General features: G+C 39.8%; 1 protein-coding gene across 2 annotated transcripts; it reads right to left on the bottom strand.

Annotated features, from left to right (window-relative positions):
• Window positions 1–2,421: 2,421 nt before the first annotated feature.
• On the bottom strand, window positions 2,422–23,540 carry Zbtb43 (zinc finger and BTB domain containing 43). 2 transcript variants are annotated; one of them, XM_005320975.4, is made up of 3 exons: window positions 23,391–23,540; window positions 19,484–19,606; window positions 2,422–7,634 (listed from the first exon to the last, which is right to left on the bottom strand). In XM_005320975.4, the coding sequence occupies exon 3, from the start codon at window positions 7,609–7,611 to the stop codon at window positions 6,208–6,210; it is 1,404 nt and encodes a 467-aa protein (XP_005321032.1). In that variant the 5' UTR covers window positions 7,612–7,634; window positions 19,484–19,606; window positions 23,391–23,540; the 3' UTR covers window positions 2,422–6,207. The 2 variants fall into 2 exon arrangements, with proteins under 2 accessions (XP_005321032.1, XP_005321033.1); XM_005320976.5 differs by lacking the exon at window positions 19,484–19,606 and having other exon boundaries at window positions 23,391–23,536.
• Window positions 23,541–25,895: the final 2,355 nt, after the last annotated feature.

Here is a 25,895-nt window from a genome sequence, read left to right as displayed (position 1 = left end):
CATGCTATATAAATGAGGCAAAAATTAATTCTTTCTAGTCTGACTCAAGGTCACTTTGCTGTCATTTTAAAGACTACAATTTCTAACTAAGCCAAATCCTACAGGAATTGCAGCAGTGCTTATAGTGTTGGCACCCATCCATCATGACTGGAGTTGAGAATCTTTTCAGAGACCCCTAATATGTGAGATTTTATCACAGCATTACTGATCCCAAATTAACAAGAGCAGTTCTAGAGGCAACCTTTAGCTTCCATTCATCAAGGTTAGCTGTTATATTAGGCAGACCAGTATACTCTGGGGAGTAACTAGTATCTTATTAAGTTATAAATACATTTAATGGCTTTAGTACTGGTTTCTTATTTTGGAATATGAGAAAGAAAAAATAGAACTCATAATCACAAGAGTCTAAGTAAAAATCCACTATTTTTTAATAACATGTATTTACCTACAACATTGCTTATGAATTATCTTTTTTTATGGAGCCCACATGCCTCCTTAAAGGACAATTGTAACTCCCCTATAACTGATCACCCAGCTACTTGCAAGGATGAACTGGTTTATCTGCTCAAGAGAAATCAAAATTGGTACAAGATTTTAAAATCAAACTGTTCAGTTTTGATTCATACTAGTCAAACCAGTTCAGAAAAAGACCAAGAGACTTCTTTCCCCACCCTCACCTGCCTTTGTGGTTTCTCCTTAAGTGCCCATCTTCATTCACTGAACTTTAAACAGAGCATTTTCTTTCTTTTTGCACTGACTGAACTGAGGACCTCCCACATGCTAGGCAAACCTTCCACCACAGAAAGATAAAAGAGCAGAGTTCTTATCTTTCCCTTATCTACACTGAGAAAAAACATATTTAGATCATCCACCAAATAATAATTGCCTATTATAGCAAGTGTGAGCTTACCTCATTTCCAGCTGCTGATTTGCTCCCAGGTCCACTGATTGTAGGCAAATTCTAGGGCAGTGCCCCCTGGATTCCCAGGAATGAGGACTGTCAAGGAATCCTCAGTGGTTTGCTGGGAAGAAGTGGTCCCTGAGCTGACTAGGAGGAAATCTAAATTAACTGCACAGGTGCTATAAGCTCCATATGGGTAACACCCCTCACATCCCACCCCCTTCTGTTCCCAAATACAAATGAGCCACTCAATCTTGTCCTTTCTCCTCACATGCTGCTCATCTCTAGCCCCACTGGCCTCCACCCCAAGGGAGGTGAGTGTTCTGGGATTCCTGATCCCTAGGTGGGATTCCCCAGACTAGTGGCAACCAGGGCCTCGGGAGATCCCCAGTAGGGGTGGGAAAGAGTGTCAGAGAAAGGTCACCATTCTGCAGGGGCTGAGCTGCTTGCTCTTGGTCAGGATAAACAGACTCGCCTCAAATAAAGGCTAGCATGGTCCTTTGGGGTGACTTCTCCCCCATATAGAGGACGGCTAGCTGAGGCAATCTGGAGTTGGCTTAAAAATCAGCAACAGGGAGGGGGAACCTCACAACAAACAGTGGTAACAGAAGGTTTGTGTGGGAGGATGGTTAAGTTTGGTCTAAAACAAGCAGTGTCTCTGGTAATGAGCTGTTGTTAGGAAATACGTGGGGCCCTCGGTGCTCACAGCCTCTAAGAGCACTGTTGCTGCCTCTCGTGGGCTGGAGTTTTTGAGGGGAAAGGATGGAGAAGGGCAAAGTGAGATGACACAAGGACTCAAGCACAGGGATACTACAGAACAGTGGAAAAAACCACCGCATGTGTGGCAGCCACAAGGGCCTGCTCTTGAATCCTGGCCCTATTCATATCATTCTGTGACTTTTAGTTAATACCTACCTTCTCTGCATCAAAGCTGGCTATCTGTGAATGAGGACACCTAAGCTATCAGCTGGAGTTCTGGCCAAAAACACTCAAGGACAGTGAAGCACCTGAGGCTGAAAAAAGCAGGGAGCTAAAACCAATCCTGGGCTGGGAGGCAAAGAGGAGGGTGTGATTACCAAGTCTCAGAAGTCACCTGACTGGAGCTGGGTAGCCCTTGGCAGAGAAGCCCAGCCACAGCCAACCCACACCTGGCAGGAGGAGGCCCTAGAGATTTCCCTTATCCTCTGAGTTCCTCCCAGCATCTGTGGTGATCCTGATCAGCAGCCAGGACAGGTCCATAGAGGCTGACTTTCAGGGCAGGTGCAGGGTAAGGAGAGGGCCCAGGGAGTACTCAGAGACTATCCTGCATGCCTAAATACGTGATAAGGCTGGCAGGGAGCCAAGCCTTAAAGTGAGATGATCATCATAAATGCCTGGCACAGTAAACAGTTACTCATTGCCCAAGTGACAGACTTTATGGTATTTACTTATCAAAAAGCCATAATACAACTTTATTCTTAGGTAGTCAAAGCCAGAATGAAAACAAGATATAGTCATCCACTCAGAGTGAAAAACAAAACTTTTACAAAATTGACAGATAACATTTATTAAAACATGTCATACAAAAGGGCATGGTCTCTTCTATAAGAAGAAATATTAAACAGTAACATTCAATTAAGAAAAACCATGCTGTGCACCAAAGACAGCAATTATATAAAGACAAAACTATTCAACTTTTGCAACACAGGCATAACATTTCACAAATACCAATAAGATATGCACCTAATGATAATCTGCTTATCATTAAATGGTTTTGTGGCCTACGAGTCACCTGACTTGCATAAATAAATTTTCTGGAAGAAACATTGGGAACCTCATAAAAGGAAAGAAGGCAGCAGCAACTGACATGACACAGGCTTCAAGCAAAAAAAAAAAAAAAAAAAAAAAAGTCACATTTCCAAAATGTGTTCCAGCATCTTCCCATAGGGCACAATCAGTAGAGATCTGAAATAAGAAACTTGTACCTTTAAATATGTGAGTAGCAAAGGAAAAAACCAAAAACAAACAAACCCTGGTTTCACTGAACAAAGTTAGTTACTCATGAAAGCAACCTAAATCACAAAAGTCAGTGGCACAGAAGGGGGCTGGCGTAACACATCCCTTGGTTTCTGGCATTCCTAAAGTATCAGAGAGTTTATAGGAACAAAAATGAGTGGATTTACTGAAGTTGCCTTCCCCACCCCTACCTGAGGCTGCAGCACACCCTTCTCAGGAAAGCACAACCTTGCCCCTAACTTCCCTTCTGCAGCAGCACAGGGTGTGCCAGTCTCTGTGGGAAGGAGCCACAAGGCTTTCCCAATAGTTAGCAGCCTGCCTAGGTCAGTGTAGTTCAACAAAAGCCCAGTAGAATAAAGGGGACCCTTTGGGGTAGACTTTTAAAACAAGGGCCGAAAGAGACTGGGGAAGGCAAGATCTAGAAATGGGACTCAATGGTATGAGGCTCAGGAGAGGCTGGGGGCAAGCCCTGACATCTGAGTCACTGCTTTACCAAGTAGATTACTATGATGTGTCTTGTCTAGATCGAAAGGCCTAATCTTTGCAGAATATTAAATGCCACTGGTGGTGCCTTGAAGCCCTTTCCCACTGGGATGAGAGAAAAACCACAGTTAAGACTCAAAGTAGGGGACAAATACCTTGGTTATAGGCCATTGAATGATCCCTGAAAGACTGTTTGGAAAATGTTACTATCCAAACACATTTGGAAGGATAAGGATTTCCTAAAGCTGTGTCTGGGCTGAAGGAGAAACTGAGGGCGGGGAGGCAGGAGTGCAGCATGATCTCCTAATCCTGCAAAGCAGAGTCCACCAATACTGCAATTCCTTATCCAGACTAAGGCTGACACCCAGCAACTCACAGGGCCTGGTTGACCCATAAGCAACCCCCATTTTTACCAAAACCTGAACTACCACAAGAAACTTTAAATAGCAGATGTGAGGACCTTATTTAAGTTCTACATTTAGCAGCTGATGTACATATAAGGATTTCAATAAGATACTCCTCTCTTCAAACACATTAAGTCACAGCACAACTGTTTGCTTCCAAACTGCCACCCAGGGACTGGCCACACTCCTGGCTGAACAAAAGCTCTTTGTCACAACTCAAGATGAGGGTGCTGATTCAGCAGAACTGAAGGGTCATTATTTTCCCAGAATATTTCAATTTTACATCTCAGACCCTTCTCTCCAAATGTGCTAATACTCAGTTCAATATAATGTTTAATGGGAAATGCACACCAAACTTTCTCAAGGGGGAGAAAATGTCTTGCTAATACCACAGGAGTGGTGATCAAGCTTTCGGCAGAATGGAATGGCTTCACTGACTCAGTATGGATATTAGTAGGAGCAATAAAACAATTTCTCCTCACACATAAAGGCTAGGATCATATAAAACTCACTGGCCTCTAACATGAGAAAAAGAGAAGGAGCAACTGAACTTGATTGTTCAGTCACATCCTCACAATTCCATCAGTACACAGAAAAAGGCCTGCTAACTGGCAGTTTCAACACTAAGAGAAGATGATATTAAGGTGGCAAACAACCAAGAGGTAATATCTAGTTTCTAGGTTAAAAAACAATATATATTTATATTTATAATAAAATTTTAAATACAAAGTGCTTTTTATATATCGAGAATGATACAGTGTTAGTGAATAGATCCCTGTTTTGTAACCTTTCTAGACAATGCTCAACAAGTAAACATCTTTGTGTTAGGAGCTGGAGGATCAGAGGCTATTGCCAGCGATGTCTACCATGTTAGATCAAAATCAAACTTTTTAAACAAAATTTACCCAAATCCAAGAAAAATTATTTTTATTTTAAGAAAAAAAATTCTACTTAGAAATAAGAGACCAGTTAAGTTTATGGAAAGATGACATAATAGTAGCACCCTGTCCTACCCTGATAATAACCTCAGGTACATTACACAGCTTAGGAGCATTCTGAGTATATACCTTCTTTTGAACCTAAAACATCTGACCAGCTGGCAGAAAAGGTCTCAGAATAGCTGCTTGTTTGTTGCTGGATATAGCTGTGTGGACTTGTCAATTTATGCACTCATCTGCAACCTGGAAGAATGAACCTGTAGAATATTTGGCTAAAATTAGGACTCCTTCCCTCTCTTGACACACATTGCTGCACTCAAAAGAAACTGGCAGCATTAGCTCTGGGTATCCTTCTAAGAGAGTATCCCCCTCTTCCACCAGTGTATTTTCAAGACTCCTCATGTGCAGTGTTTTTCCCTCGTGTTTAACCTTTCACTCATAAGATTCTGCTTCTCCTCTACTGTCGCTCTGACAATAGGAGTGCCATGAAGCACTGTTAACTCCTACAGCTCACAGGTAACTCAGCCAAGACTTCTGCTCCTCCTTCCTGTGACCTACGGTAACCGGCTGCTCTTGCTGGGAAGCACCATAATCTAAGATGGAGCAACAACTGGGGTACTACCTGGCACAGAGGTCAGAGTCACAGCAGGCTAGATGTCACTTAACCAGAGTAGATTTCACTGCCTGGATGCTACATTTAAAAAACAGGATTTGGGGCAGCAAACCAATTAGAAACACCTATCTCTGGCACCCAAAAGAATTACAATTAGAACAATTCAAACTCAAAGTTAGTATTAAAATACAAAACTGTGCCTTATTAAGAGTTTGAAACATTGTGACAGTCACATCTTACAGAAACTGAAGCTTGTACCATAAGTTGTTTCAGAATGTTTGTTTTAGAGTGTTACCCTCTCAGGATCTCCATAGTTTTAGTTAAAATATTCTTTAGAAAGAATGAAACCAAAGAGAGCTCTGTTAATCAGTTTCTCATACTAGGAATCACATTATTTGTAGCTTTTACATAAGTAGCATTTCATTCAGTGAAGCAGCTACCAAAACAAACCCACATTTCCTAAGTATCTATAGTTAAAGCAAAATAAAATTTCAACATGACCTTGTAATAATGAGTGATCAAAAACTGCTGCCACTGCAATGGAACTGGTAGGCTGGAGTCCAGTTCCAAGTACAGGTGTCTCTATTACCAAGTCCACCTGCTTCAAACACAACTGGCTTGAAGGTTTCCCTTGCCAGCTGGGCAGTGGGTTAACTTATCCCCATCGCCCATTTCAGGCCAAGACTGAAACATACAAAGTTGAAGAATTAGATTTTTTAATTGGCCTACTTAGAGCTGGTCTTTCAGAAATATCTTCCTTTTTTTTTTAAGCCTCTCTCATAATAGCAAGTAGCACGCATCATCTGTGCCCAGATTTGCATTAATTACCATAGTTTATTTTTGTGCATGCCACTCAAGGGCCAGATCCTATTTTTAGTTAGCCTCAGTTGTATTCTGCTCAGCCTTTGCAGCTTCGTAGGACTTGGTACAAGAAGTCACATGCCTGTGGAAACTGTCCCTCCACATAAATCTCTTTGCACAGATATTACACTCATACGGCTTAATGCCTGTATGAATTTTCATGTGGCCCACGAGATGGTGCTTCATTTTGAATTTCTTACCACAGACACCACAACCATAAGGCCGAAGACCGAGGTGCATGCTCATGTGTCTATCTCTCTGACTCTTGTGAGTGAAACTTTTCCCACACTGACAAGGATACAGCTTGTCAGTGGCTGAAAATCCTAAGTGGGAAGCTTCTTCTTTAATCCCTGTCACCATTTCAATATTCTCACTATAGCCTGCTGCAAGGGCAGCCTCCTGTCTGTGCCCAATGAGATTCCCATCTGACCTCTCTCCAGAAAATTCTTCCATGGAAGAGCCATAGAAATCCACCTGCTCATCGTAGTTACTTTCATCAGCCTGTTCGTCAAACTCTGCTTCCACCTTCTTCTCCCCAATTGGAAAGTCCTCCTCCACTCCCGAAGGCTGCACCGAGTGCTCTGTCTGCATGGTGTTGATGGACTCGGTGACCTGGTGCTCATCGTAGGCTGCGTGCACATCCATGCCCTCGCAAGCCTGCTCCAAGCGCTCAGGCTTCACGTGGATCCAGCGTTTGTGAGCCATTATGCTAGGCTTGCTATACATGGGCCGGGTGTAGTGGAACTCAGCGCTGTCACTGGCTCCCTCCTCCCCATCCTGGCTTGCCATTTCAGTACTCAGCCGGTCATGCTCCGTCGACGAGTTGCTGGGCAGGTATTCATGCTCCGTGAGCTGAGACGACAGCTCATCTTTGGTGCTCTCCTCTTCATTCTCACCATCTCTCAGTTCTTGGGCTTTGGGGAAATCAGTGTGGCTCCCAGAACCCAACTCAAAGCTCTCTACCAGGCCATTGTAACTACTGCTGCTTGGAGACTGGTGGTCACTGCCATGATTTAGCTTCTGACAAAGGACTGTAGGGTTTCCCTCTAAAACCTCAGTGCATTTGTCCACCACATGCCACATCTGGAGGAAGCTGGCTGCTGTTAAGTAACTAACGATTTCTGGAGCAGGCATTACTAGGCGTCCTGTATAACTAGAGAGGAGAATGTTCTCAAACACTCTTGGGTTCATCACATCAGGCAAAACAATTCTCCTGCTGTTTTTCAGAAGTACTTGGTCACAAAAGTAGGGTGAACTGGCAGCAAGAACAGCTTTGTGTGCCCGGAAAATGTGGCCTTGAACAACAATGGAGACGTCACATAATTGTCCTTGCTGGCGCTGCTGGTTCAGTTTCTGCAGAATGGTGCTAGAAAAATCAGGAAACTCGACTCGAAAAGAGTTTGTTCCAGGCTCCATTTCATCACAAATCTTGTTTAGTACTATAAGAGAAAGAAAAGTTAGTACTAATTCCAGCCAAAAGAGACACTTATTCTATACCCTTCTCTGTACCTAAGAAAACTAAACAAAGTTCCAAACATTTAAAAAGGCGTTTAAACCTTTAATACATAGTTTACTTTGTTATGAAAAGTAAAGCTGGAACCTAGCCCTTTTCCTTCCAAATAGCTAGCCTATTTTCCTAACACCATTTATTGAATAATTCATCTTTTCCTCAAAAAGTTCAAGTATCTATTGTGGAATTCTAAACAACAAGACTTTAAAGAGAGTTCTACAGAAATAAATGCCATAAATGAGGTTATGGAAAATAGAGTAGGAAGCTCCTCCACCAACATAATAGAGAAGCTGGAAAATGATGACTGGGATCACTATTTCAGAACTCTGAAAGTGATCAGACACAGCAATGAAGAGAATGCTGGACAAAGAGAAAGACTGCTAAACTCAGAAGAAAGCAGTGTGTGCACCCACCATTCCTCAGCCCTGCCACACCTGGTGGCAAAGAGACCTGCATTCCTAGAGCAGTGGGCTGATGCCAGGATGCACAGTATGGAGCCTGTCCTCCAACCAAGTGGGGTTGGGTACTCTGGCTAGCCCAGCAGACCTGCACAGGTTTGTTTTGACCTCCTCATGATACAGTGACCTAGCCCTATTACCCAGTACCTCAGAGTGACTTCCCACTGGCATCTATCATAAGATTTAAGAACAGATGGACCTGGACCCAGAGAGAGAGAGAGAGAGAGAGAGAGAGAGAGAGAGAGAGAGAGAGAGAGAGAGAGACAGACACACATACACTTCAGGAAATCTCTAGCAGGTCACAAAAGCTGATTGCATATAAAGCAGAATGGAAGCTTCAGTGACTACATGCAACAAGGAATACAGACTTTGCAAAATACTTTGGGAAAGTTCCAGACAACTGCAGATTCAACAAGTAGCAACAACAACAAAAAAAGTCCCTAAGGAGGAGGAGAATCTGATTTCGAGCTACAATACTCAAAATGCCAGATTGCCACAAAAAGTCACAAAGCATGCATAGTAAAAGGAATATATGGCACATTCACAGGAAAAAATAAACCATGCTGAGGAAACTGAGACTTTTACTATGGTTTCTAGTGTCCCCCAAGAGTTCATGTGCTGTAAACTTCATCCCCAAATTAATATTCGAAAGGTATCTGGAGGTGGGGCCTTTGGGAGGTAATTAGCATGGTGTTAATGCTTCATAAGAAGGTTAAGAAAGATTTGAGCTAGCATATTTGTGGTCTCTGTCTTGCCATGTGGTTTCCCATCTCATGTTATGACGCAGCAGGAAGGCCCTCACTGGATGCCAAACAGATGCCAGCATCATGCTCTTGGACTTCCCAGCCTCCAGAACTATGGGCCAAATAAATTTCTGTTCTTTATAAATTACCTGGTCTTGGGTATTTTGCTATAGTAACAGAAAATAAACCAAGACATAATTACTAGTCACAGATGTTCAATCAATTGTTTTAAATATGCCCAAAGGACTAAATAAATCTATGAATAAAGAACTAAAGGAAATCAGGAGAAAAACATCAATAAGGCAATAAAAATTGTAAAAAGGAACCACATATCAATTGTGGAGCGGGAAAGTACAATAGCTGTGTTGTGAGCTGAATTGTATCCTCCCCCGCCAATTCATATGTTGAACCCCTACTACCCAGTACTTCAGAGTGACTCTAATTGGAAATACCTTTAAAAAAGTGATTAAGTTAAAATAAGGCCATTTTAGTGGCTCTACCACAACATGACTAGTCCCTTTTTTTTAAAAGAGAGAGTGAGAGAGGAGAGAGAGAGAGAGAGAGAGAGAGAGAATTTTTTTAATATTTATTTTTGTTAGTTCTCAGCGGACACATCTTTGTTGGTATGTGGTGCTGAGGATCGAACCCGGGCCGCACGCATGCCAGGCGAGCGCGCTACCACTTGAGCCACAACCCCAGCCCAACTAGTGTCCTTTTAAGAAGAGGAGATTTGGACACAAAAAGAGACAGCATGGATGTACACATTTAAAGAAAAGACCATGTGAGGCCCAGGTGAGAAGGTGGCCATCTACAAGCCAAGGAAGAGGCTGCAGGGGAAACCAAACAAATCGGCACTTTGATCTTGGACTGCTAGGAAGTCAGAAGGTAGTGGGATGACATCTTTAAAATACTAGAACAGGCACAGTGGCACATACCTATAATGGGGAGCGACTATAGAGACTCAGGCAGGAGGACTGTGAGTTCAAAGCCAGCCTCAGCAACTTAGCAAGGCCTTAGGCAATTTAGTGAGACCCTGTTTCAAAATAAAAACATAAAAAGGACTGGGGATGTGGCTTAGTGGTTAAGTGCCCCTAGGTTCAATCTCTGGTACCAAAAAAAAAAAAAAAAAAAAAGGAGAAAGGCATTTCCAGGTAAATAGAAACTAAGGGAATTCATTACCAGTAGACCTGCCTTATGAGAAATGCTAACAGGGGTCCTTTAGGCTGAAACATAAGACTCTTAGACTGAAAATTGAAGCCACATGAAACAACAATCCTGGCAAAGACAAGTAACTACTTAAGTAAATATAAAAGCCACTATTATTGTACTTTTGGTTTATAATTTCTCTTTAAACATGATTTAAAAGAAAAATGAAAAAACCAATAATTATAAAACTATGTTAACAGGCACATAATATATAAAAATGCAATATGTGACAATAATAAAATGTAGGCAGAGGACAGGAGATAAACAGGAACAGAGTACATATGTTGAAAATATTTGATATTACTTGAGTTAGGTTGTTATAAGTTTAAAATGGTCATTGTAAACCTCAAAGTAACTAAGAAACTAACTAATTGAAAAAGTGTCACAAAATAAAAATAATATGGTATATTACCAAAAAAAGGAAAAAAAAAACCTTAAATATTAAAGTGGGGGAGAGACAGTAATAGAGGAAGTGAGGCAGCTAAAAGATAGAAATAAATCCTTATCAGCAATCACTTTAAATGTAAATGGGTTAATCTCAAGAGAATGGAAGAATAAATTTAAACATATGACTTTTTTACATGACACTTTAGATTCATTTTAGATATGAAGATACAAAAAGTTGAAAGTAAAAGGATAAACAAAGAAATTCCATGTAAAGAGTAGCAAAAGGAGACTTAGGATGGCTGTATTATCAGAATCATCAGGTTTTAAGTCAAAAGGTTACAAAAGACAAAAGGACCTCATACATTAAAAAGATGTCATCCATCAAGAAGGTATTCTACAATTATAATCATATATAGAGGACTCCAAAATCATAAAAGGCAGAAATGGATAGAATTGAGGGAGAAACATAATTTTATAAGTGGAGACTTTAATGCTCACTTTAAAAAAAAAGATTTTTTTTTTTAGTGTTGACAGACCTTTATTTTATTTATTTACATGCAGTGCTGAGAATCGATCCCAGTACCTCACAAATGCCAGGCAACTGCACTACTACTGAGCCCCAGCCCCAGCGCCCACTTTTAACAATGTTCGTAAGGGATATTGGTCTTTTTTCTACTCATTGTTAAAAGTTAGATATTGACGTTTCCACTTATTATTGTAAAACTATAATCTCCCTTCAATTTTATCCATTTTTGAATCCTATCCAGATACTGCCAATCAAAATCTGAACTATATTATAAGGATCAATCACCATGATCAAGTGGGTTTTATTCTTTGCTATGGTTTGCATGTGAGGTGTCTCCCAAAGGCTCACAAGTGAGACAATGTGAAAGGGTTCAGAGGGGAAATGATCGTTGTGACAGCCTTAACCCAATCAGTAAAAGTGGTAACTATAAAGGCAGATGGGCATTGGGGTGTATATTTGTATCTGGCAAGTGGAGATCTCTCTTTCTGTTTCCAGATCATCATGTGAGCTGCTTCCCTCCGCCACACTCTTCTACCATGACTTATGTTCTGCCTCACCTCGACCCTTGAGAGATGGAACCAGCTTTCTATGGACTAGTCTCTAAAACCAAATAAACTTTTCCTCCTCTACAAATGCACTGGTCAGGTCTTTCACTCACAGCAGTGAAAAAGCTGACTAAAACATTCTTGGAATATGAGGATGGTTCAACATAGGAAATTAATTAATATATCACATTAACAGAAAAAACGGGGGGAAAGTTCCACATGATCATCTCAATTGATACAGAAATAATATTTGACAAATTTTAACACCCTGTCATGATAAAAACAGTCAAGAAACTGACAGCCCTATAGAAGAAAACTGTCTCAATATAACAAAAACTGTCTCAATATGAAAATCCCACAGATAACAACATATTCAACAGTGAGAGAATAAAAGCTTTTCCTCCAAAATCAGGAATAAGACAAAAATGCCTGCTTTTACCACTTCTATTCAACACAGTATTGGAAGTTCTAGCCAAAGCAATTAAGCAAGGAATAAAGACATTTAAATTGGAAAGGAAGAAGCAAAAATTATCTATGTTCAAAGCTCACATTGTTTATAGAAACCCTTAAGATTTCACATAAAATTGTTAGAATGAACTCAGCAAAATAGCAGAATACACCATCAACACAGAAAAATCAGTAGAGTTTCTATACACTAACAATGAAGGACCCAAAAAGACAACTAAGAAAAATAATTCCATTCACAATAATATCAAAAAGAATAAAATACTTGGGAATTTACCACGAAGACAAAAACAAAACTTTTATACTAAAAACTACCAAATCTTGTATAAGAATTAAAGAATCAGAAAATAAATAAAAAGACATCTCCTGTTTGTGGACTAGAAGACTTAATATTGTTAAGATAATAGTATTATCCAAAATGATACATGAAAAAAAAAATGATACATGGATTTGTTACTGTTTGGATCTGGAATGTCCCTCAAAAGCTTATGTATTGGAACCATGGTCTCCAAAGCATCAAGATTCAGAAATGGTGCTTTTAGGCAATGACTGGATCATGAGGGCTCATTTAATGGATTAATTTATTGATAGCAGAATGAACTACTGAGAAGGGGGAAACTAGCTAGAGGAAGTGTGCCCTAGAAGGATTTATCTCCATCCCCACTTCCCTGCTGCCATGAGCTGACCAGGCTTCCTCCACCATGCCCTTCTATCAGGATGCTTCTGCCTTACAGCCAGCTGACAATGAGCTGAAAACTCTGAAACTGTGAACCAAAATAAATCTTTCCTCCTCTAAGTTGTTCTTGTCAGGTATTTTGGTCACAGTGACAAAAAGCTGACTAACACAAGATTCCATGCAAGTCCTATTAAAAACCCAGAGGTATTTCTGGCAGAAATGGAAAAATTTTATCCTAAAACTCATATAGAATTTCAAGAAATTCAGAATAGCAAAACGATGTGTGGAGAGGGGGACAAGGAGAACAAAGTTGGAAGTCCAATTTCAAAATTTACTACAAAGCTATAGTAATCAAAATAGTGTGGTATGGGCAAAAAGATGAGCATAGAGAATAATGGAATAGAATCGAAACCAGAAATAAACCTTCACATCTATGGCCAATTTGAACTGTGATAAGGGTGCTAAGGACATTCAAAGGGAAAAGAGCAGTTTTTTGAACAAACAGTGCTAAGGACTCTATATATCCACATGCAAAAGGACTTCAAAGGCTGGACCCTTACCTTATGCCATTTATAAAAATAATGGATCAAAGGCTTATATATATTTAAGAGGTGAACTATTAACTCTTTTTTTCCTTTCCTTTTTTTTTTTTTTGAGAGACAGAGAGAGAGAGAGAGAGAGAGAGAGAGAGAGAATTTTTTTTAATATTTATTTTTCAGTTCTTGGCAGACACAACATCTTCGTTTTTTTGTATGTGGTGCTGAGGACCGAACCCGGGCCGCACGCATGCCAGGCGAGAGCGCTACCACTTGAGCCACATCCCCAGCCCACTATTAACTCTTTTGGGCAAAATTTAAATAAAGTAGACTTCATCAAAATTAAAAATTTGGGGGCATCAAATGATACTATCAAGGGATGGGGTACAGCTCATCATGAGTCCCTCAGTTTGGTCCCCAAAAGTTAAAAAAAAAAAAAAAGATGCATCAAGAATGAAGACAACCATGGGATGGGAGAAAACATTTACAATCATATATATGACAAGAGTCTAACCTAGCACCCAGAACATATAAGGAATTCATCCTACAACTCAATAATTAAATGACAAATCAATTAAAAAGTGGTTCAAGAACATGAATGGATATTATCTAAAGAATATAGACAAATGGTCAATAAGCTTAAGATGTCACATTAGCCATTAGGCAAAACCAGAATGAGAAACCACTTCACTCCTACTAGGATAGCTATAATAAAAAACAAATAAAAAACAAACAAAAAAGAAAAGGTCCTGACAAGTCCTGACAAATGTCCATATACTGCTGATGGAAATGTAAAACAGTATAGCCACTTTGGAAAAGTTTGGCAGTTTCTCAAAAAGTTATACATAGAATTACCATATGCTCCACAAGTCTACAGCTAGGTATATACCCCAAACAACAGGGATTCAGATACTCATATGCAAATGTTCACAGCAGCACTATTCACTACATTGCCAAAAGGTGGAAACAACCCAAGTATTCACCAACAGATGAATGAATAAGCAAAATGTGGTATCTCTAAATAATGAAATATCATTCAGTCCCAGAGAGAAATGAAATTCTGATGTTCTACAACATGAACATTGAAAGCATTATGCTCACTGAAAGCCAGACACAAAAGGACAAATGTGAAATATTTAAAATAGGCAGATTAATAAAGATAAATATGGTGGGTTGGGTTGTGGCTCAGTGGCAGAGCACTTGCCTGGCATGTGTGAGGCACTGGTTCGATTCTCAGCACCACGTAAAAATAAAATAAAGATATTGTGTCTACCTAAAACTAATAAATAAATAAATAAAGGTCCATCTATAACTTCAAAATAAAAAAAGATAAGATTACAAGGGGTACTAGGAAATGAGGAGTTATTTCTAATGGGTGATAAAATAATTTTCAAAATAGTAGTGTTGGTTGTACAACACTGATTGTAATTAGCACCACTGAATTGTACACTAAAAAATGGTTAACATGGGGTTGAGGATGTAACTCAGTGGTAGAGTGCTAACCCAGCATGTACAAAGTCCTTGGTTTAATCCATAGCATTACCAAAAAAAAAAAAAAAAAGGTTAAAACAGCAAATTGAAAGTTATATATATATTTTACCACACAGAAAAAAAACTGGAAAAAAATTGTCATATATTTTTTAACTGTGTCAAGGTGGTAATGATCCTTGAAGTTTACTAAGTATCTGAACTTTGCCCTTAAATTTGGGTAAATGTAACATTTCTCCACATTCTCTGACATTAGTAACATATAAAAATCTAAAATTCTCTTATAGGTTTTCCTGCTGTCTAGTAATATTTACACACTCACAAGCAACTATAACTATATTGAGTACAGTTGCTGTTTCAATTGGTTAGAAGATTAACTCACTAAAAATACCCCATAAAACACACAAGGAATTATGGGAAATACTGTTGTCCTTGGAGAGTTTAAATCTGGTAGAGCAGATAAAACACATTTATACAACATTTTATGCAAGGCAAAGCCTGATGAAAGTACCATAAGAGAATCACAAATCCACAAGGAATTCAGAGGGTACCTGGCATACTCTAGAGTTGTATGTCCCATTATTATACATTTTGGTGTCATCAGAGTAAAAAGACAACTTGAAGACAGGCATATAATTCTTCTCATCTACCACAACCTTACAGAAATATGGAAAAATTCAACTGATTTCTAAAACTTAGAACAGTGTTATCTACATGGCACAATCTTTAAGAAATTAAAGATACAGTGGATATGGATCCAGATTGAAGGGAGACATTGCAACTTCACTTCCTGCTCCAGGCAATCCTGGTATAGTAACAGTAATTCTATGAGAGGATTAGAACACCCCTTTATTTGGAGAGCCCAGAGCTAAAAGCCAGGGTAGGGTGGGCCATGGGACAGGCAGGTACTACAGATTGACAACATTCAAAAGTGGTGATATTAGGATCTCATAGGTTGCACATTGCCTCAGCAAGAATATATCTTAATCAGAGGGTTGGGGCTTAGTCATTCAAATGACCATCCATCATTTGTCTGCAGGGCCTAAGAGACAACTGAGGCTCCTATCCTAGTATCACAATTTCACCAGTTCAAAAGAAAGTACACAGAACCCAAGCCCTCTGGAGAGTGCCTGAAGCCTAACCCCCATCCCCAGCTATTCCACTCATGCTAAACCCTGCTGTCAACAAGGCTCAGCCCTACGTCCAGCTTATGAACTAATTAAAAGTTGGTTCTAACAACATTTAGTGTGCAATGAGGGACACAAAACAACTCACAGAGGAGTAAAATTTCAGTCCTGAACAGAATGCTTCCCTCAAGAATAAAAAGAATACAACCAACAAGGGTCTGCAAATAGATTCTACAATATCAAAAAAGAAAACGACAAGGAATAGGCAAAAATACATTTTAGATAACACTTCTTAAATTGATGTTTTCCATCAGCTTTAAGAAAACACAGTCTCTTTGAAGTATAAGGAAGACGAAACAAAATAGTGGAATGATATGAAAAAAGAGGATAAAGAAGAAATTTATACAGGTCACAGAGAACGACAATAAATTTCTGCCCCAAACAAAAATACACAGGGCACATTTGATTACATGTGATTACATAATGTAATAAAACTAAAAATGTTAAAAGTAGTGGGGAGGAAAGGGGCAATAAAATAAAGGCAGGAGAAAATCTGCTAATAAATGTTATAGGAAATCCTAGTATCAAAACTAGACAACAGAGGAAAAAACTACAAGCCAGGGCTGGGAATGTGGCTCAGTGGTAGAGCACTCCCCTCGCACGGGCAGGACCCAGATTCCATCCTCAGCACCACATAAAAAAAAAATAAATAATAAAGGTATTGTGTTGTGCCCATCTACATCTAAAAAATAAATATTAAAAAAACTACAAGCTAGTCCCATTTATGAACAGAAAGAAAATGGTAAGTTACATGGCATTCTGATTTATTTGCTTTAATCCTCATGGCTATAATGCACTGAGTATGGTAAACTGAAGAAACTGAGCTACTGGTCCCATTACATGGAGTGTAAGATCTTACATTATGGTAAAATTGCCATCAAAAAGTAATTTCAGGGGCTGGGGTTGTGGCTCAGCAGTAGAGTGCTCGCCTCACATGTGCGAGACCCTGGGTTCGATCCTTAGCACCATACTAAAAAAAAAAAAATAAGTGAAATAAAGGTATTGTGTCCAATTACAACTAAAATATATATATATATATATATATATATATATATATATATATATATATATTTTTTTTTTTTTTTTTTTTTTTAAAGGTAATTTCAAGAGTCCTGGAGTTGTGGCTCAGTGGTAGAGCGCTTGCCGGGCATGTGCGAGGCCCTGGGTTCAATCCTCAGCACCACATACAAATAAATAAAAAGATCCATTGACAACTAAAAAATATTAAGAAAGAAAAATAAAGCAATTTCAAGAGATCTCCTTGGCTTTCTTCGGTTAAGACCAACCCTGGCAACGAACAGATCATTACCTGTACTTTCTTTTACAAGTGGTAGTGAGGGGTTGGAAGAAAAGATGAATGGGATTATCCTGTTGAAGGCTGAGTTTGAGCATTAAATGTGGGCACTGGGGGAAGCACTGAGAAGTTCAGAGTGACATGCTATAAAACATGGTTCAAGAAGGTTAATCAGATGATGGACTGAAGCAAAAGGAAGTCTGATGGAGAGGCTAATTAAAGTGCATATGCATGCGCGCGCGCGCGCGCACACACACACACACACACACACACACACACACACACACACACACACACAGTTGCCCCCATTATCTGAAAGGGACTGTTCCAGAACCCCCACAAAATTCAAAATCTGTGGATGCTTCAGTTCCTCATATAAAATGGCATCATAATATTTGCATGTAACTTATACATGTCCTCAAGAATACTTTGGATCATCTTTAGATTATTTATAATACTGAATACAATGTAAATGTTAGCTCAATGGTTTTTAAACTGCATTGTTTAGGAAATAACAAGGAAGAAAAGTCTATGCTTGTTTAGTATGGCTGCAATTTTTTTCTGAATATTTTCAATCTGTGGTGAATTGAAACCATGGATGTAAAACTCAGATACAGAAGGCTGACTGTATATAATGTGCTTTGCCCACACCATAGGACAATGTCTAGGCAAAGCACTTGTCCATTTGTTAGGTCCTTTTAATATTTATTATACAGAATAGGGAATAGAGACCAAGAAACCCATTTTATTTGCCTAAGGTCATTGTATGGTTTGGATCTTTAATGTCCCTAGAAAGCTCAAGTGTTAGGCAATGCAGGAATGTTCTCAGGTAAAGAGTCATAGCCTTATCAGTGAATTAATCCACTTAATGGATTAATAATATAAATGGATTACTGGGTGGTAACTATAGACAGGTGAGGTGTGGCTGGAGGAGGTAGGTCACTGGTGACCCGCCTTGGACTGTATCTGTCCCTGAACCCCACTTCCCAGTTCTAGTTGCTATGAGCTAAGCAGCTCCCCCACCCCATGCCCTTCTTCCATGATTTCTGCCTCACCTCAGACATAAAGCAATGGAGTTAGCCAGTGAAAGAGTGAGCCTAAAATAAACTTTTATTCTTTTAAGTTGTTCTTGTCAGGTATTTTATTCACAGCGATGCAAAGCTGACTAACACAGTCACATATCTAGTAAATTTACAGTACTTGTTCAGACCCAGTATAGTCTGAGAGGTGGAATGGTACGGAAGGTAACAGTGAATACCATTTTCATGTATAGCCTAAACAATCTATAATTTAGGTTATAAACAATATATTCATACATTCCAGAGACTTCATTAGCCTCAGACTTAATTAGATATTAGCAATTTATTTTACCTTGCGCATAATTAAGAAAAAAAATCCAACAGCAAGTTTTTCTAAAACAAATATACCAGTCTCAGTTCATTCTCTCCACCCTTCATGATAGCCATCTGGCTTTTTAAAAGCAGAAGATAAAGGGCAATAATACTGAAGAATCCCTGAACTAGAAGACCTTCAGGATCCATTCCAATTCCTATGAATTTAATAGTAGTCACTATTTATTATTCAGCCGAGGAGGTGTATATCGAGTTTTATGCACCATTTAAACAAGAACTAAACATTCGAAAAGCACAGATATGGCAATATAACAGGAAAGCCAGGCTCACCAGCTACTTGTCTTGAAGCCCTTCAGAGATTTCTTTAATCAGAGCATATGGTAATTTGCATGCTTGCTATAGAAAGCACATTTAAACACAGTAAATGTTGCTTTAGAAAATTTAAAGCCTGGCACAAATGTACAAAAATACCAACACCCCATGCCTACCAAAATTCTTTACATTAGCCAAATGCTTTACAATCTACGAAGCACACTATGTAAACTTGGGTCTTGAACATCTCTGTTCTACCATCATACTCAATTTAAAGAGAAGTAAACAGAGTTCAAATTAAAAGACTGTCCCTGGTTACCCTTCTTATAAGAGGCACGTGAAGATTCAAACAGAAGTGTAACCAAATCTAATAATCTCCGATTAAAATTTAAAAAATTTCCCCAAAATTAAATGCTCTATCAGTGCAAAGTATGGCAGTGATTGGCCTTTTAAGTGTGCAACATCTCCTCTTCAGAAGAGAAGAATCATCTGGTCTAAAGTCATTAAGAATCTTGACAAACTACATCATTATTTTTGCTGAAAAGAGAAACAATTACAGTAAATGGTTTTAAAATTTGTATCAAAGGCAACTTTATAGCTTACCTAATGTAAAGCTGTATTCCTGGGATAAAGTTCCTTATGCCATGGCCATCAAAAAACAGTATGAATGAATGAGGAAGAAACATTCATTTCTCGGTTTTGCTTCAAATTAAATCACATCGACTTCTGAAAGGAAAAATTATGTTGAAAATGTAAGAGATGTTGGTGCCACCAACTCTGTACATGTGCCTCCCTAGTAAACACTACTTCTGTAAGTAGCAGAAAGAAAACTAATAGACTGGTGTTTTTGGTTGGATGAACTTTCATTCTGAAACTTCTTAGCTTCTTCATTTGTATTTTTTATTTGATTTTATTTATCTTCCTTGAGAGAGTCTTGCTATAGTCTCACATTACAGTCTTTGATTTGAGATATTGTCTTGCAAAGATAATGCAGAGTTTCTATCTACTCCTTGCCTAATTTCCTTTAACGTTAATATTTTACATTACTATGGCATCTTTGTTAAAAGTAGGACACTAGCAATGGTCAATGCCTATAGTTTTGCAGAATTAAAATATTCTTTGGGGGAAGTGATGCAGCTTAGTGGCATACACCAGGCTCTGGGTTCAAGAAAATATTCTAAAATCATAAGTATCCTTTAGAGGAGTACTTTTGGTCTCCTGACCATTGTCAATAAGCATTCTTATATCTTTTTCTAATTGGAAAACTTGGAAGAACTTAATAAACTCAATTTTGATTTTTTTACAATAGTTCTTTTTTAAAATATATTTTTAAGTGTAGTTGGACACAGTATCTTTATTTTTTATTTTTATGTGGTGCTGAGGATCGAACCCAGGGCCTCACACATGCTAGGCCAGTGCTCTACGGCTGAGCCATAACCCCAGTCCTTCAATTTTAATTTTTAAAAGAACAAGCCACCTACTTTATATGAAATTTGATTTATGACTCCCTTCAATTTTAAATCACAGCTGAATGTCTTAAAACTTCTAAGGCAAAACATTCCCTTAGGGTAAACTTTGAAATTCAAAAGAGAAGATATTGTTCTACAGGCTAAACCTCCAGTTATGTCATTTTTCCATTATACTTCAATCAAATCAAGGGTTTTTATGTTTTGTTTTGTTTTTTATTTTTGGTGATACTGGGGATAAAACCCAGAGGATGCTCTACCACTAAGCTACATCCCCAACCCATTCTATGTTTTATTTTGAGACAAGGTCTTACTAAGGTACCCAGGCTGGCCTGGAACTTGTGATCCTCCTGTCTCCTGCATCTGCCTTCAGAATAGCTGGGATTACAGGCCTGTACCGCCCTACAAGGAGATATTTTTAACAATACCTTCATATGCAAGAGAATTCAGGGTAAGATATTCAATAGAAGTACTCATTTCAATAAAATTATTAACTACATATCAAGATATAAAAGTTTTTTCTCAGTAATTACGAATAAGACAAAAGTCTATTTGCAAATAAGGTGAAAAAGAAAAGTTCATGAAAAATGAATATAGAGCACTGACTGAGTCAACTGATTTTAAGAAATACCCTTTTTCACATTTTAAAATGTTTGAAATCAGGATGTGATCACCAAGTGGCAGTTTTAATAGTTGTCACTGCCTTAGATAATGCTAGAGTGTTTCTGATGGCACAAAGGATGATACCATGTGGAAAAACTATGGATATACCTCTAGACTGAAAAGCATTCAGAAAAGCTGGGGTTAGAATGTTAAGTTTAATAAGCACTTATTTATTTAATGAGCAACTTATTTTTACATATTTTCCCCTTTAATACATGCATTAGAAAAATGTATTGACATAACTTTTTTAAAGTCTAAAAAAGTAAAAATGATTCCAATAAGAATAAAATAGTCCAAAACGATAGCAAAGAGTTTTGTTACAGCTTAACTGTAATTTAACTGGTAGTATTTTTCTCTCCTTGGTGATACATAAAACAATTGATGGCATTTAAGATTCAATGAAATATGATATTAATTCAGCTGTTATCTTATTAGAAAGTTTGATAAACTATCCTAAAGTCAAACTGAAAGCTTAAAGAACAAAACACAAAAACAAAGGCCTCTCCCATAAGAAATAACACATAATTTTGTATTACGGTAACAAAAGGACTATTTTTTCCAACCTTACAAGTTTTCTTCATATAAAAAGTAAAATCTTTTCTTAAAAGTTTCCTCCTTAGGCAGATTTCTGCACTGATTCTGAAGAAGGTGGAAGGAGCAGAGCCAGGATAGGAATCTGCTGCAAACAGAAATCTTGAAGATTTAAACCAAACTCTTTTTCAAAGGCCCTCAGGTTAACCCACTGCTGTGAAGAGTAGGCCTCAATAAACAGGTTCCACTAATGTTCCCAACAAATTTTTAAAATATATTTAAAAAGAGCATACTGGTTTCAGGAGACTCCAGTGAGTACTTTTTGTGTGTTTATTGTGTAAAATATAAATAACATAAAACCATTTAAACCTGTAAGTGTACAGTTCAGTGGCATTAAGAATCTTCACAATGCTGCTCAATTCATTTCCAGAACTTTTTTATCATCCCCAAAACTTTGTATCCATTGAACAATACTTTGACTACAGCACAGCCTACTTCCTATCCTTATGAATTTGCCTATTTTAGATCATTTCAGAAGTCTCAAACAATATTTGTCCTTGTATCTGGTGCATTCCTCCAATGGTACTTTGGTAAAACAGCGAATGATTCCTAATTAACAGGTTTCTCCTTATTTAACTGGGCAGTGGCACAATCTCTGAGCTACGCTCATAGCTCTCCTAGAAATCTTTCTACCCTTCAGAGATCCCCAAAGGCAGAAGATCTCAACCTGACCCTTCCTCAGCTTGTAGAACGGACTAGTTGACCAGTTCTAACTCAAGGAGTAGGCTCCAAAGAGCCCTGGAGGGCATGGGGGTAGGTGGATAAAGCAAAGGGATGTAGGGCGCTGTGCACGCCTGGAAAAACTGTAGGCAATAAAAGGCAAAAAAATTCATCAAGCTGCTTTGGTCCTGAGTTGGCTCTCCTGTCTGTCCACCAGGTGCTCCCGCACCCTGACACTTGTTTAGGGTGGGTGGCACCTGTCAGAGCTGAGACCAGACTGCGGTCGTGTCACTGAGAATGTCACACCAGTGGAGGGAGTTTCACGGGGTCATGAGTCACCTTCATGGCTCAGAGATCTGGGCAGGCCTGCCCTGCCCCGCCTGGACAAACCCAGTAGGGAGAATCAGAAACGTGAGAGAAAGACACAAAATCAGCAGAAAGTTAGAAACAAACAGATGGCCAAAAAGGTCAGAATGACATTCAAGCCGAGAATGAGAAGAAGAGCTGAGTGGCAGAGACAGGGTCAAGAAACGGAGAAGCAAGAAGACAAAAATAAAGACAGGGTCCGGACACACAGAGACAGCTCAAAGAGACAAGGTGGGGAGAAACACCAGGTTGACAGGGGCCACGACAAGACACAAAAAGGCCAGGTGACAACAGGTGACAGACACAGCCACAGGGGTGAAACAGAGGGAAACGGAGATCAGAGAAGTCCTGGCACAGCCCCTTCTCCAGCCTCGACTCGCCAGGCCTGGCCTGGGTGGCTTGAACCCCAGGCCGCCAAGCCGCGCCCACCCGCGCCCCGAGAGGCCAACGGACTGACGGGGGCGGGATCTCTAAGCGCCCGGGCCCGCCGAGCTCCGCTGCCGCGGGGTGACCTTGGCGAGAAGCTGCCCGGGGTTGGGGGGATCTCGGTGTCGCTGTCTGCGCGCCAGGAGGGCCAGAGACCCCGGGAGTCGGACGTGGGGCGCTGGGACTCCAACCGCCCGCGCGGCTTCAGCATTCCGGTCGACGGGATGGGCCCGAAGGGGACGGCGGCACGCGCGCCAGGGCCTGCGGAGAAGTCCTCAACCCTCCCCCGGCTCTTCCTCCTCTCGTCCTCGCCTTCGGTAGTTCCGACGCCGCCATACCTGCCACGGGCTCCGCGCCTCACGTCCTCCGCCCGAGGCACCCTCTCAACCGCCAGCGCCAGGCCTCTTCAAGCTGTCGCCCGCCGCGACAGCCTCAGCCTGCTCCTCCCGCCCCCGGAAACGCTTCTCGGTCCCGCCCCCGAAACTGCCAGTGCTTCCGGGGGTGCGTCAGCGAGAGAGCGTGGGCGCATGCGGCATCCCGCTCGGGGCGGGGCGTCAGGAGCGCACGCCGAGGTGTCTCGCCTGTGCGGTGCTCAGTAGGATTCAGGGAGTGAGTCTACTGGTGGAAACTGGAGCAACGATTCTGGGTTCCAAACCCTTTTAAAACCTTGACCTATTTCAGGTCATCCAGCAGACATTATGTCAAAATCCGTGTCATCCTCCAACAACGCCCGACCCGCTGTTTGGTATATCGTAGATGCTCAGTAAATACTCAGTGAAGGGACCAGTGTTCCCCCTCTGTGGCTGGTACTGTGCTGGGCCGCGGCGTCGCAGAACCTTTCCTGTGGCTTCCAGTTCTGCCACCCCCAACAAACCTCCCTTTCCCCCCTCTATTAGTGTAGAAGAGAGGTAAGTAGTGGTGTGTGAGACCCGAGCCGCCACATACCTTTTGGTCTGTTTAGAGACCCAGGCCCCACTTCGTTTAAGTGTTAATTCATTCTAACCTGAAATCCAGGCAGCTGCATGAATTCGGTGGCTTCTGGATTTAGGATGAATTCTCTTGTTGGATCAGACGTACTTATTTGATATTGTTTCTGTCTTAGCTTAAAGTGTCCAGTTTCCCAGGTGTGTTCCTGTCTTGCTCCTTCTTGGACTCTAGAACTGAAGGGTGTTCAGAGAGGAGATTGGGACTTTCTAAAGTCTACATGGAAATTCTAGAAAACAGCCAAAGAAAAAAATATATTGAAGTACAGAAATGGGGATGGGTGCAGAAGGACTTGTTTAAAAGGATTCTGGTTCAAGGGTGTATGTTCCAACCCCTTTTTTTACCCAACTGAGGCACACTCCCACCACCAACCTGGTAATCTTACTCGCAGCCAGTAATTAAGCTAGGCATGGTCTTGTGACCAACTTCTTCCCAATAATAAGTGATCTAGAAGTCATCCAGTGGGAATTTTGGAACAGTACTATTTCAGAGTCCACTCAACTTCTAGTTGAGTGTCATTTTTAAAGTGCTTTGCCAGTTTTCTTTCTGCCTCTAGGCAGGCCTGAAATTTGGAAGTTCAGCCACCATCATGTGTCTGTGAAGTGGCAAATACAAAGGCTAGCAAGAAGATTGAGAGAGACTAGGATTCATATGACATTAAGCTACAATCCCAGCTTTGGATTGCTCACTATCAGATGCTTTGTTTCGTGAGCCAAACAAACTTGCTTAGACTTATTCCAAGAAATGTTGTGAACTCTGTCTCCTAATATTATTGCAACAAATTATTTAAAGTTAAAAGAAGATAACCTTTCAGGAAAATCAACAAGAAAATCAGGAAAAAAAACAGTAACACAAACCTACTAAGTTCGAATCAATGTTCAGAAGTTATACAAGGATACAGTCTGCATCTGTTCTGATTGGTTTGTGTTTATGCTACCTGACAAATATTTTGAAAATCATCTCTGAAGATAAGTAAACGCTAATGCTTCTACCAACTATAAGGTATTTACCTGGGTCCAAGCAGGGTAAGAACCAAATTATAGCTTCACATTGGGACCCGAGAAGATATTTACCTCAGGAAAAGGGGAAACTAGAATGTAAAAATATGCCATGCAGAGATGGACAGTAAGAATGGTTGTCTTTCTGTGCTTTGGCACTGGAAACAACATTTCTCAAGAGAATTCATGGCCAAAGTCCAGCTTTCATACAGGCAGTTTGCATGGTCCCAAACCCTACAAGCTAAACATTCTTATTTAAAATTGACCTGAGTAGATAGTGTCTATGGTACTTCACCACAAAACCCATTAGGAAATAAGAATAGAAGCAGCAGAAGCAAATCCACAACTACCTTGGATGTTTTATAACCAGAACATTGAAAAAGCATGTTTTAAAAAACAAAGAGGGAGAGGATAGGGCTGTGGCTCAGTAGTAGAGGATATCATTAATGTGTTCATTACCTAAAATTTAAAAAAAAAAAAGGAAAGAAAATTAAGGAAGGTAGAAAGAAGGACATAGAAAAAGCTGAGATCATATATTAGAAAACAAAGATGCAATAAGAAAGATCAATAAAGCTCAGAGTTTTTTTAAAAAATAATTTTAGCTGTAGATGAACACAGTGTCTTTATTTATTTGTATGTGCTGCTGAGGATTGAACCCATTGCCTCATACGTGCTAGGCAAGTACTCTGCCACTGAGCTACAACCCCACCTGAAAGTTTTTTGAAAACACTAAGCAAACTGAGACCTCTGGCAAGACTGAAAATACATGTATGTATATTCATATATATATATAATATATACATATATATATAAACATGCATACATATATATATGCATACACATATATGTATATAGCCACAT

Source organism: Ictidomys tridecemlineatus, chromosome 4 (assembly GCF_052094955.1).
Source record: "Ictidomys tridecemlineatus isolate mIctTri1 chromosome 4, mIctTri1.hap1, whole genome shotgun sequence".
In the NCBI taxonomy this organism is placed as follows: domain Eukaryota; kingdom Metazoa; phylum Chordata; class Mammalia; order Rodentia; family Sciuridae; genus Ictidomys; species Ictidomys tridecemlineatus.
Note: the sequence above shows the minus strand (reverse complement) of the source record. Positions and strands in the feature narration are given on the sequence as shown.